Raw genomic sequence first — 13,246 nt, 5'->3', positions numbered from 1 at the left:
TGAAAGGAGAGAGATAATTGATAAACGAATCAAACTTAGAGGGGAAAAAACGCCTGGTCCGGATGAATTGCATCCATGCATATTAAAAAAAGTTAGGGAAAAGATAGCAGAGGCACTGTTACATATATGTAACAATTCATTAGAAAAGGGAATAGTGCCATTGGACTGGCGGACAGCGAATGTTAATATGTTTACCCAGGGAGATAGAACAAATCGAGGGAATTATAGACCAATTAGCTTAACGTCAGTGATAGGAAAGATAATGGAATCCTTACTCAAAATGTAATAGAAAAACATCTAGAAACTGAAAATATAATAAAGATTAGTCAGCACAGATTCCAAAAGGGAAGGTCATGCTTGACCACCCTTATTGAGTTCTTTGAAATAACAAAGAGTAGACAAGTGTAATGTAGTAGATGCAATATACTTGGATTTTCAAAAGGCCGTTAATAAGGAACCAAATAGCAGACTCAGGACTACGGTCAGAGTGTGTGAAGTCTAGGGGCAGGTAGCAGAATCAATAGCAAGCTGGCTACAAAACAAAAAAGAGCAGGGTTAAGGATAGTTACTCAGACTGACAAAAGGTGGGAAATAGTGTTCCACAGGGATCGGTGCTGGGACCACTGTTCATCATTTACATAAACGATTTGGACTCGGTAATCAGAAGCACAATTTCAAAATTTGCGGAGGTAAAGTTAATACAAAGGAAGAATACAACAAAATACAGAGCGACATTAATACATTTGCAGAAAGGGTATGTAATTGGCAAATTAATTTCAACATGGATAAGTGTGAGGTGGTGCATTTTGGTAGGATGAATAATGAGACCACACGCTGCTTGGATCAGAGTCTGGATTTGGTAGAGGAGCAAAGGGATCTAGGAGTACAGATACACAAATCACAAAGTAGAGATGCACGTTAATATGGCCATTTAAAAAAAAAAAGCAAACCGAGCACTGGGATTCATTTCTGGAGGGACAGAATTGAAAAGCAGAGACATTGGCCCCAAGTTTCCACATGATTTGCTCCTGATTTTTAGGAGCAACTGGTGTAGAACGGAGTTCTCGTTAGAAATCGGAATTCTCGTCATTTAGTTTGCTGCAGTTCTAGTCAGTTAGAACAGTTTCACTTTGGAACAGAATTTTTTTCCAAAAGGGGGCGTGTCCGGCCACTTCCGCCTGATTTCAAAGTTTCGTGAGTGAAAACTTACTCCAAACTAACTTAGAATGGAGTAAGTGAAGATTTTTGTACGCTCGAAAAAACCTTGTCTACACTTTAGAAAATCAGGCGTAGGGAAATGGTGGTGGGGGGGGTGTTTAAAGGGAAGTTTACAAACATTAAACACTTCAGTTTTACAAATAAAGAGCCATCATCAATAATAAATGATAAATACATCAATAAATCAACCAATAAATCAATCAAAAAAAATTTATATATATTTTTTTAAATCAATAAATAAAACATTTTCTACTTACCAACAGCATGCTGGGATGCCCCCCTCAGTGTGTCTTTGTCAGTGTCTCTATCTCTGTCTGTCTGTGTGTCTCTCATTCTCTATCTGTAAGTGTCTGTGTTTCTGACAGCGAGGGGAGGGGGAGGAGAAGGAGAAGGAGATTGGGGGGGGGGGGAGGCGGAGATAGAGGGGGGGAGGCGAAGATTGTGGGGGGGGGGAGGAGGAGGAGGAGATTTGGGGTGGGGGGGGGAAGGAGGAGATGGGGTGGGGGGGAGAAGGAGATGGGGTGGGGGGGAGAAGGAGATGGGGGGGGGGGAGGGAAAGGAGATTGGGTGGGAGGGAGGGAAAGGAGATTGGGTGGGGGGGAGGGAAAGGAGATTGGGTGGGGGGGAGGGAAAGGAGATTGGGTGGGGGGGAGGGAAAGGAGATTGGGTGGGGGGGAGGGAAAGGAGATTGGGTGGGGGGGAGGGAAAGGAGATTGGGTGGGGGGGAGGGAAAGGAGATTGGGTGGGTGGGTGGGTGGGTGGGTGGGGGGGGAGGGAAAGGAGATTGGGTGGGTGGGTGGGGGGGGAGATTGGGTGGGTGGGGGGGGAGGGTGGGGGGGGAGATTGGGTGGGTGGGGGGGGAGAGGTGGGGGGGGGGGGGAGAGAAAGGAGATTGGGTGGGTGGGTGGGTGGGGGGGGAGGGAAAGGAGATTGGGTGGGTGGGTGGGTGGGGGGGGAGGGAAAGGAGATTGGGTGGGTGGGTGGGTGGGGGGGGAGGGAAAGGAGATTGGGTGGGTGGGGGGGAGGGAAAGGAGATTGGGTGGGTGGGGGGGGAGGGAAAGGAGATTGGGTGGGTGGGGGGGGGAGGGAAAGGAGATTGGGTGGGGGGGGGGGGGGGGAGAAGGGGGAGGGAGGCTGAACGGGCCGGGCCTGAGACTTCGGGCAGGGCCCGTCCCCAGCACCAGATTTACAGGTAAGTGGCGTTGGGTCGGGTCGGGGGTGGTGGTGGGAGGGAGTTCGGTTCGGGTCGGGGGGGAGGGGGGGAGCGGGTGTCGGGTCCGGTGCGGGGGGGCGGGAAGCGGGAGTCGAGTCGGGTCGGGAGGAAGCAGGAGCTGGCCGTGGGAGGAGCCTTATTCACGCAGCCCCAGTGATGCTATTCGGCCCACACAGTTTCGGGCGCCTGGAGCTACTGCACTTGCATGCCCACTGTAGCGCGCATGTGCAGAGGTCTCGGCACTGTTTTCAGCTCAGGGACCTGGCTCCGCCCCCTACAGCTCCTGCTGCGCTGCGCCGACCGCCAGAGGACCTGCAGGGAGGTGGAGAATACGGAGGTTTTTTTTAGGCGCACTTTGTGGCGTGAAAAACGGGCGTCCAGGTCGGGACTGCGCCGTTCTCGGCGCGGCTCGAAACTTGGGCCCGTTGTGTTAAACTTGCATCACTCCTTGGTTAGACCACACTTGGGAGTACGGTGCACAGTTCTGGTCTCCATATTATAAAAAGGATATAAAGGCATTGGAGAAGGTGCAAAAAAGATTCACAAGGATGATACCGGAACTGAGAGGATATACTTATCAGGAAAGACTGAACAACAGGCTGGGCTCTTTTTTTCTAGAAAAGAGAAGGCTGAGGAGTGACCTGATAGAGGTCTTTATGATAATGAAAGGTTTTGATTTCGCCCTCTTGTGCATCCCCAATTTTAATCGATCCACCATTGGTGACCATGCCTTCAGCCGCCTAGGCCCTAAGTGCTGAAATTTCCTCCCTAAACCTATATGCCTTTCTACCTCTCTACTCCTTAAAACCTACCTCTTTGACCAAGCTTTTGGTCATCTATCCTTGTATCTCCTTATGTGGCTCCGTATCAAATACTGTTAATGTTCCTGTAAAGTAGCTCGGGCCATTTTATTACGTTAAAGGTGCTATATAAATGCACATTGTTGTTATCATTGATGAGGTAGACATAGAGAAAATGTTTCCACTTGTGGGGGAATCCAAAACTAGAGTCATAAATATAAGATAGTCACTAATAAATCCAATAGGGAATTAATGAGAAACTTTTTTTTACCCAAAGAGTGGCATAAATGTGGAACACATTACCACAAGGAGCAGTTGAGGCAAATAGCATAGATGCATTTAAGGGGAAGCTAGGGCCCCAAGTTTCCACATGATTTGCTCCTGATTTTTAGGAGCAACTGGTGGAGAACGGACTATCTTAGAAATCGCAATTCTCCACATTTTATTTTCTGCAGTTCTAGTCAGTTAGAACAGTTTCACTTTGGAACAGAATTTTTTCTTCAAAAGGGGGCGTGTCCGGCCACTGACGCCCGATTTCAAAGTTTCCACAGTGAAAACATACTCCAAACTAACTTAGAATGGAGCAAGTGAAGATTTTTGTAGAATTGAAAAAACCTTGTCTACACATTAAAAAATCAGGCGCAGGTTACAAATTAGGCGTCCAGAACGAGGTGGGGGGGGGAGGGAAGTCATTAAATTCTACAATAAATCCTTATTTATACTTATACAAATATTATACAAATAAATCCAACCTGAATAAACATTTATAAGCAAAGAAAAGATTAAATAAACCATCTTCCTACCTGTGTGAAAGTGCTTCAGGCAGCTCAGCGGTGTGGCGTCGTTCCTGCGAACGGGAGGGAGGGAGGGGCAGGCAGTAAGCAGGCATTTGTGCAGCCTTCCACTTGAGGTGGAAGCCTTAAAGTCAGCTCAGCGGTGTGGCGTCGTTCCCGCGAACGGGAGGGAGGGCCCGACCGACGGCAGGGGGGGGGAGGCAGGGGGGGGGAGGCAGGGAGGAGAAGGCAGCCGTTCCCGACGGCAGGGAGGGGGGGGGAGAAGAGGCAGTGAGAAGGCTGCAGGACGCCTCAGAAGTTGAGGCAGCCATTCCCGACGGCGGGGAGGGGGGGGGGAAAAGGCCGTCGGGAAACGGCTGCCTCAACTTCTGAGGCTTCCTGCAGCCTTCTCACTGCTGCAAGAAGCCTCAGTGCTGATCATGGAAGGGCAATGTGCTATTATTAAAAAATGTTCAAAAATTAAACAGCTACAAAGAACTACAAAAATGGCCGAGTGGCAATGTTTCCTTCACAGTGCGCGAACACTCCAACGTGCATGCGCAGCGTGGCCGGCACGGAAAAAACTAATTTAAATGGTACCCGCCCCCTCCCACTTACAAAATCGGCGCGAGTGGTAGGCTCCGCCCCCTGGGCGCCGCGCCAAGCTGCCATGGAGCTGCAGGGCGCTCCAGAATCGCGCGTTTTTTTTCAAGCGCCCATTTTGTAGCGTGTGGAAACTTGGGGCCTAGATATGCACATGAGGGAGAGAGGAATAAAAGGATATGTTGATAAGGTTAGATGAAGCAGAGTAGGAGGAGGCTCCTGTGGAGCAGAAACATTGACATAGACCAATTGGGCCAAAGGGCATGTTTCTGTGCTGTACACTCGATATAATTCGATGTGTGATTTTATGGGGAACTTGGAGGTGATGATGTTCCCATGCGACTTCTGCCCTTGTCCTTCTAGGTGGTAGAGGACACAGGTTTGGAAGATGCTGTCAAAAAAGCCTTGGCAAGTTGCTGCAGTGCATCCTGTAGATAGTACACGCTGTAGCACCCATGGTGGATGGAGCGGATGTTTAAAGTAATCGATGGACTGCTTTGTCCTAGATTGAGCTTTGCTAGTTGTGTTGCACCCATCTCGGCAAGTGGAGCGTATTCCATGATACTCCGGACTTGTGCCTTGTAGGTGATGGAGAAGCTTTGGGAAGTCAGGAGATAAGTCACTCGCCTCAGGATGCCCAGCCACGGCATTTATGTGGCTGGTCCAGTTCGGTTTCTGGTCAATGTTTCAGGATGGTGATGGTGGGGTATTACCATTGGTCAGGTGATTAGACTCTATTTTGTTACAGGTGGTCATTGCCTGCCACTTGTGTCAAGTAACATTCGCTCCACCAATCAGCTCAAGCCTGGATGTTGTCCAGGTTTTGCTGCATGCGGGCAAGGGCGGCTTCATTAGCTAAGGAATTGTGAATGGAACAGAACACTGCGCATTCATCAGTGAACAGCCCACTTCTGACCTTATGATGGAGGGAAGATCATTGATGAAGCAGCTGAAGATAGTTGCCTAGGATGCCTGAGGAACTCCTGCAGAGATGTTCTGGGGTTGAGATGATTGGCCTTCATTAACCACAACCATCTTCCTTTGTGCTACGTATGAGTCCAGCCACTAGTTACCCCTTGATCCCCCATTGACTTCAGTTTTACTCAGGTGCAATGGAAATGCCACATAAGAGGACCTAACTCAGATTTCATTTCAGAAAAGGTGAAAAAAAAAGATTTCTTCAAGATGCAGATGAACAAAAAGACTTAAAACATGAAATAAAGGAAGAGTCACAGAAATTCCACACATTGTTTACTGGTTTTGGATGAAAAAAATGACTGAAAACAGCAGGGACTAAGACTACCAAGTAATCCTACAGGGAAATTTCTACTTTCTAATTACATAATCTGCCTTAAATCTTTTGAGTGTAGACCTTATTCCTTCTCCCAATAGATGGGAAGAGGGGGGAAAAGAAGAATTAGACAATAATATAAACTGTCATAAAAGTTTTTACACATACTTTTACTGTCCAAATCCAAAATTCATAAAATCCTAGTAGAATATCTGGTGCTTCCAATAGGTTTGTATTCAAAATTCCTAACACAGAATCTTTATAAAAGTCAGTATTGACCTGTTTCCCATTTTATTAGCAGGATGCACAGTGCAATTGTATGGAGAAATAATTAAACACAACAAAATCAAGCATTTTAACTATTTTCTGCCTTACCTTCCATGGCGACATGCTGTGTATATAGAGCCTTCCTCACTACCAACCACAAAATTGTTGACATCACCCAATGGGAAGGACATGCAAGTAACAGCTACAGCTTTAGACTGCTTGTGCATCAACTCCATGCTATCCTGTATAAAACAAAATTTCCAAACTGAACATCCTTATTTGCTAATGTAGTATATTATAATATTTGTTAATCAAAGCGAAAATGTAAAATACCTGTATTGTTACTGTGCTCTAAGATGTTATAGAACATAAGAACATAAGAAATAGGAGCAGAAGTGGGCCATACAGCCCCTCGAGCCTGCTCCACCATTTGATAGGATCATGGATTCAGGTCCACATCCTCATCCGCTCCCCATAATCCCTTATCGGCTAAGAAACTGCCTATCTCTGTCTTAAATTTATTCAATGACCCAGCTTCCACAGCTCTCTGAGGCAGCGAATTCCGCAGATTTACAACCCTCAGAAGAAATTCCTCATCTCAGTTTTAAATAGAGACAAGATATGAGGTAGGGGGTGGGGAAATAGAATACTGAAGGTCATGTGCACAGCCAGAGCATTGATGGTGTGGGTGTAGGCCATATCTGGCAGCCAGAGCACCAAAAGAACATTTCATAAAGTTGCTTTCAAATTTTAAAATGTCATTTTGCAGTGCTAAGCAAAATGGATTAATTTCAAGCCCTGCTTGTAAACATAATTAGAGCTAGAGCACTCAAGTGGAGGGGCAAGATCCCTATATACTCAGCCCAGAGTGGACTGGGCTCAATGCCCACATACAGTCTCAATTGTGTACTTCTCACTTGTCTCCCTGCCAGCTTGTACCCTGGATCTGGCCTCTGCATTTCTCTGTCCCCACTCTATTTCAAATGAGATCTCAGCACATTTGATATAGAAGTTAAAGTGGACTTTATTAACTAACATAAAAGAAAAATTATATTTATATAGGTCAAGTAGTCTGGACCACAGACTTCTAAATGGCCATTATCAAAGCTGCTTCATCATTAGCTAGCAGGATCTATGCTTCTGGTCCTACTAGCTATTCCATTGAACTCTACTAATACTGAACTTAGAAACATAGAAAGTAGGTGCAGGAGTAGGCCATTCGGTCCTTCGAGCCTGCAAAATCGAGCCCCCTCGAAATCAAGCCACAAAAAAAGATGTTAGGATAGGTGACCAAGAGGTAGGTTTTAAGGAGCATTTTAAAGGAGGAGAGAGGTGTAGAATCATAGAATGGTTACAGCACGGAAGGTCATTCAGCCAGTTGAGCCCATACTGGCTCTCTGCAAGAGCACCTCAGCTAGTCCCACTCCCCCATCCTTTCCCCATAGCTCTGCAAATATTTTTCTTTCAGGTACTTATCCATCATCATCATAGGCAGCCCCTCGAAATCGAAGAAGACTTGCTTCCACTCTAAAAGTGAGTTCTTAGGTGACTGAACAGTCCAATATGGGAATTGCAGCCTCTGTCACAGGTGGGACAGTCAGTCGTTGAAGAAAAGGGTGAATGGGGAGTCTGGTTTGCCGCTGCCTGCGCATGCTTTCTGCATGCTCTCGGCGACGAGACTCGAGTTGCTCAGCGCCCTCCCAGATGCTCTTCCTTCACTTAGGGCGGTCTTTGGCCAGGAACTCCCAGGTGTTGGTGGGGATGTTGCATTTTATCAAGAGACTTTGAGGGTGTCCTTGAAATGTTTCCTCTGCCCACCTGGGGCTCGCTTGCCGTGTAGGAGTTCAGAGTAGAGCACTTGTTTTGAGAGTCTTGTGTCAGGCATGCGAACAATGTGGCTCGACCAACGGAGCTCGTTGGGGATGTTGGCTTAATCGAGGACACTAACCTTGCTGCGCCTGTCCTCCCAGGGGATTTGCAGGATCTTGCGGAGACATCATTGGTGGTATTTCAACAGCAATTTGAGGTGTCTACTGTATATGGTCCACATCTCTGAGCCATATAGGAGGGCGGGTATCACTACAGCCCTATAGACCATAAGCTTGGTGCCAGATTTGGGGGCCTGATTTCCCCCCCCCCTTTGAAAGCAGTGATTGGGTCTGCCTCCACCGCCCTATTAGGCAGTGCGTTCCAGATCCTAATCACTCATGTAAAAAAAAATTCTTATGTTGCATTTGGTTCTTTTGCCAATCACCTTAAATCTGTGTCCTCTGGTCTTGATAATTTCTCCAATGGGAACAGTTTCTCTCGATCTACTCTGTCCAGATCCCTCATGATTTTAAACACCTCTATCAAATCTCCTCTCAACCTTCTCTGCTCCAAAGAGGACAATCCCAGCTTCTCTAGTCTAGCCACATAAATGAAGTCCCTCAACCCTGGAATCATTCTTGTAAATCTTTTCAGCATCCTCTCAAAGGCCTTTACATCCTAAAGTGTGGTGCCCAGAATTGCACACAATACTCCAGTTGAGGCTGAACCAGTGTTTTATACAGGTTCATCATAATTTCCACACTTTTGTACTAGACCTCTATTCATGAAGCCCAGGATCCCGTAAGCTTTTTAAACCGCTTTCTCAACCCACCCTGCCACCTTCAATGATTTGTGCACATATATCCTCTCTGTTCATGCACCCTCTTTAGGATTGTACCCTTTAGTTTATATTTCCTTTCCTCATTCTTTCGACCAAAATATATCACTTTGCACTTTTCTGCATTAAATTTTATCTGCCACGTGTCTGCCCATTCCACCAGCCTGTCTATGATCTATTGAAGTCTATCATTATCTTCCTCACTGTTCATTATACTTACAAGTTTTGTGTCATCTGCAAATTTTGAAATTGTGCCCTGTACACCCGCATCCAAATCATTAATATATATCAAGAAAAGCAGTGTTCCTAGTACCGACCCCTGGGGAACAGGGGGAAAGAGGAGAGATAGGAAGGAGGAGAGGTTTAGGGAGGGAATTTTAGAACTTAGACACAGCGCCAATGGTGGAGTGCAGAAAATCAGGGACGTGGGAGAAGCCAGAATTGGAGTAGCGCAGAGATCTGAGAATTGTAGGAGGTTACATAGGTAGGGAGGAGCGAGGCCGTGGAAGGATTTGAAAACGAGGATGAGAATTTTTGAATCGAAGTGATGCCAGTTCAGGACTCAATGTTGGTTAGTGAGTACAAGGGTGATGGTGAACAGGACTTGGTGCAAGTTAAGATATAGGTAGCAGAGTTTTGGATGAGCTCAAGTTTTCAGAGGGTGCAAGGTGTGAGGCCAGAATAGTTGAGTCACTATTTTTAAAAATTTGTTCGTGGGATGTGGGCCTCACTGGCAAGGCCAGCATTTATTGCACATCCCTAAATGCCCTCGAGAAGGTGGTGGCGAGCCGCTGCCTTGAATTGCTGCAGTCCATATTGTGAAGGTACTCCCATAGTGATGTTAGGGAGGGAGTTCCAGGATCCTGACCCAGCGATGATGAAGAAATGGTGCTTTATTTCCAAGTCAGGATGGTGTGTGACTTGGAAGGGAACCTGGAGATGATGGTGTTCCCATGCACCTGCTACCTTTGTCCTTCTAGACAGTAGAGGTCTCGGGTTTGGGAGGTGTTGTCAAAGAAGCCTTGGCGAGTTGCTGCAGCGCATCTTGTCGATGGTACACACTGCAGTCATGGTGCGCTGCTGGTGGATGGAGTGAATGTCTAAGGTGGTAGATGGGGTGTCAATAAAGTGGGCTGCTTTGTCCTGGACGGTGTCGAGCTTCGAATGCTGTTGGAGCTGCACTCATCCAGGCAAGTGGAGAGTATTCCATCACACTCCTGACTTGTGTCTTATAAATGGTGGTGAATCACTTGCTGCAGAATACCCAGCCTCTGACTTGCTCTTGTGGCCAGAGTATTTATTTGACTGGGCTAGTTAAGTTTCTGGTCAATAGTGACCCACGGGATGGTGATGGGGGGGTTCGGCAATGGTAATGCTGTTGGATGTCATGGGGTGCTGGTTAGACTCTGTCTCTTGGAGATAGTCATTGCCTGGCACTTGTGTGGCGCAAATGTTACTTGCTACTGATCAGCCCAAGCCTGAATATCGTCCAGGTCTTGCTGCACGCGGGCATGGACCGCTACAATATCTGAGGAGTTGCGAACGGAACTGAACACTGTGCAGTCATCAGTAAACATTCCCACTTCTGACCTTATGATGGAAGGTCATTGATGAAGCAACTGAAGATGGCTGGGCCTATGACACTGCCCTGAGGAACTCCTGCAGCGATGTCCTGGGGCTGACATGATTGGTTCCCAACAACCACAACCATCTTCCTTTGTGCTAAGTATGACTCCAGCCAGTGGAGAGTTTTTCTCATGATTCCTATTGACTTCAATTTACTAGGGCTCCTTGATATCGCATTCGGTCAAATGCTGTCTTATATCAAGGGCAGTCACTCTCACCTTACCTCTGGAATTCAGCTCTTTTGTCCAGGTTTGGATCAACGCTATGATGAGGTCTGGAGCCAACAGAAGAGCTGAGGCAGGGGCGGAGACAATGATGTTTATAGAGGTATGAGTAGGCGATCTTAGTGGTCTTAGAGGTTGGAAGCTCAGCTCAGGGTCAAATAGGACGCTATGGTTGCGAACAGTCTGGTTCAGTCTCAAACAGTGGTCAGGGAGCCAGAGAAATGTGTGTCAAATCTAACATCCTGCAGTTCTATAATAAACATTTACCTAAATACAGATTAAAATTTTAGATTCTCTAATACCAGCTAGCACATTGGGAAATATGCAGTTATTGCTGTAACTAAGTTTTGGATAGCTATGCAACAGATGCATTTCTAAATTTAAAACATTTTAATTTCATACTAAAAAGGAAAGTCAAACATACAAATTTAGTATTTATAATGCAAAGAACTGAAGGCAGCTCTGTAGCACAGCACATTGGTGTTCCAATGCAGTTCATCCTGGAGAAGTAGAACATGGAGTCACACCTAGAGTTCCTCACAGGGAGTGTTTATGATCTCAACCAATTCATCAAGGAAAGCTGCCAATTAACAGACTTGCGCTTCAGAAAAAGGGGAAATGGCACATGCTGTGTTTTATAATATAGACAAATAAAGGCAAATATAATTAATATACAATACTGAAGATTTATGAACCAAATTAGTTTTGTGTTTGTTATGAAGAACAAGCAATATTGTAAGTAGTATCTAAAACTCTTAAAAGACTGCTTTTCTTAATTTAAAAAATGGCTCAAGCAATCAGTGCATATGCAATAAAAGATGATGCACAGAAAATTGAAATAAATTAAATAAAAGATTAGCACCATCTACATTTCTTTAGTTACATTTACATTACCTGCGGCTGAGAAAGCATATCCAAACTCCAGGAGCAGATCTTCCCATCAGTAGAAACACTGATCAGGTTATGAGCATTTTGAGAACCAACCACATTCACACAGTAGACTGGATGCTGTAGGGAGATTATTGTTTTCTGTTTAATACTTTTATTCATCTGATTAATGCAAATTAATGCATAAATGTTTCATAATTTCACTGTTATATGTAAAGTTAGAAGATTTTTAAAAATGTCAACCATTACAATTTTTCTCAAAATGCATTTTAATCTCTGACCTTTAAACTTGTACTTCAAAATGCAAAGACCAGCATAAATGGTTGTTCTTTCTATACTGTACCGTGTGAGCTGCAGCAGAGAGTGGCGTTCTTTGGACTGGTGTCCTTTTGTTACTGCGATTATCCCAGAGCACGATCTGGCCAGAATATGTTCCTCCAACTACCAGATTTGGATGAAATCGTGCGAAGGAAGCTGACATCACAGATGACTGTTAAAAAACACAATAAAGTCAGTTTGCTCTCAAGAAAATGAAACATAGCAGCAATTTTTAATAACATTTGTTAGGTCGCTCCACTTAGGATTAATCAGAACATTTTGCTCATTCATCTGCTTTTTTAACTCACCCATTGCCCAATTTAAATGAATCTTTAAAAAAATCTCAATTTATTTCTATACAATCTAATTGCACAAAATTTATTAAAAAGTGTTTAATTTTATAATCCATACATACAATAATAGAGGTCACAGATAATCACCTTTGCAAAGGCTAATTCGTTCTTTAAATCTGCAAGATTATTTTCTATATAAATTATAAGTACTTTTATTTTACTACATGCTTGTATGTATTCCTAACTCTATACAGTGATAGTGTTGTTTTGGTCAATATGGTTGTATGGTCGAAACATGAGATACTGAGGGGGCTCGACAAGGTAGATGCAGAGAGGATGTTTCCACTCATGGGGTAATCTAGAACTAGGGAGCATAGTTTCACAATAAGGGGTCGCCCATTTAGAACTGAGATGAGGAAGAATTTCTTCTCTGAGGGTCATAAATCTGTGGAATTCTGCGCCCCGGAGAGCTGTGGAGGCTGGGTCATTGAATATATTTAAGGTGGAGATAAACAGATTTTTGAACGATAAGGGAGTGAAGGGTTATGGGGAGTGGGCAGGGAAGTAGAGCTGAGCCCAAGATCAGATCAGCCATAATCTTATTAAATGGCCTATTCCTGCTCCTATTTCTTATGTTCTTATGTATGTTCTTATGATGAAGGAGGGAGGCAAAATAGAAAGAAAAGCAGACTTGCGTTGTTCATATTCACTCCCTGCCAGCTGACTATTGAGTGATACTGATGGGACTTGGAACTGCTTTCTTGGTTGAAGTTGGGTGTGCATAAAAAATAAAGTGTATACACATTTCCAGAAGCATAAGCTATAATGCCAAACTCATCTGAAAGAACTGTGAACACTCTTAAAATAAAAATACGATACTTGAATCTTGATTCCCAACACTGAAGCCTAGGTTTTGCAATCAGCATTATTTTAATCCATTCATTTTAAATAGGTTAAGGATGGCAGTAAAATAACACTGATTGGAAAATCTATTACTTAAGCATTCCAAATCTTAAATAACTGGACTGTTAAATACAAAATGTTAGTGTTCTTTCAAGTGTTAATAACTTGAAGTCATGGCTAAA

The 13,246-nt window shown here is 44.7% G+C and overlaps 1 protein-coding gene across 9 annotated transcripts in view; it reads right to left on the bottom strand.

Annotated features, from left to right (window-relative positions):
- Window positions 1–13,246, bottom strand: part of LOC139259841 (cytoplasmic dynein 1 intermediate chain 2-like) — a 141,279-nt gene that overhangs the window by 11,621 nt on the left and 116,412 nt on the right. For all 9 annotated transcript variants that reach the window (XM_070875708.1, XM_070875709.1, XM_070875712.1 and 6 more), the window contains 3 exons: window positions 11,894–12,040; window positions 11,557–11,670; window positions 6,274–6,407 (listed from right to left, as the gene is read on the bottom strand). In XM_070875708.1, the coding sequence (XP_070731809.1) occupies window positions 6,274–6,407; window positions 11,557–11,670; window positions 11,894–12,040 (395 nt within the window). The remainder of the gene's footprint in view (window positions 1–6,273; window positions 6,408–11,556; window positions 11,671–11,893; window positions 12,041–13,246) is intronic.

Source organism: Pristiophorus japonicus, chromosome 3 (genome assembly GCF_044704955.1).
Source record: "Pristiophorus japonicus isolate sPriJap1 chromosome 3, sPriJap1.hap1, whole genome shotgun sequence".
Taxonomy (NCBI): Eukaryota; Metazoa; Chordata; class Chondrichthyes; family Pristiophoridae; genus Pristiophorus; species Pristiophorus japonicus.
The sequence above is the reverse complement of the archived record's forward strand: the minus strand, read 5'-3'. Positions and strand labels throughout refer to the sequence as shown.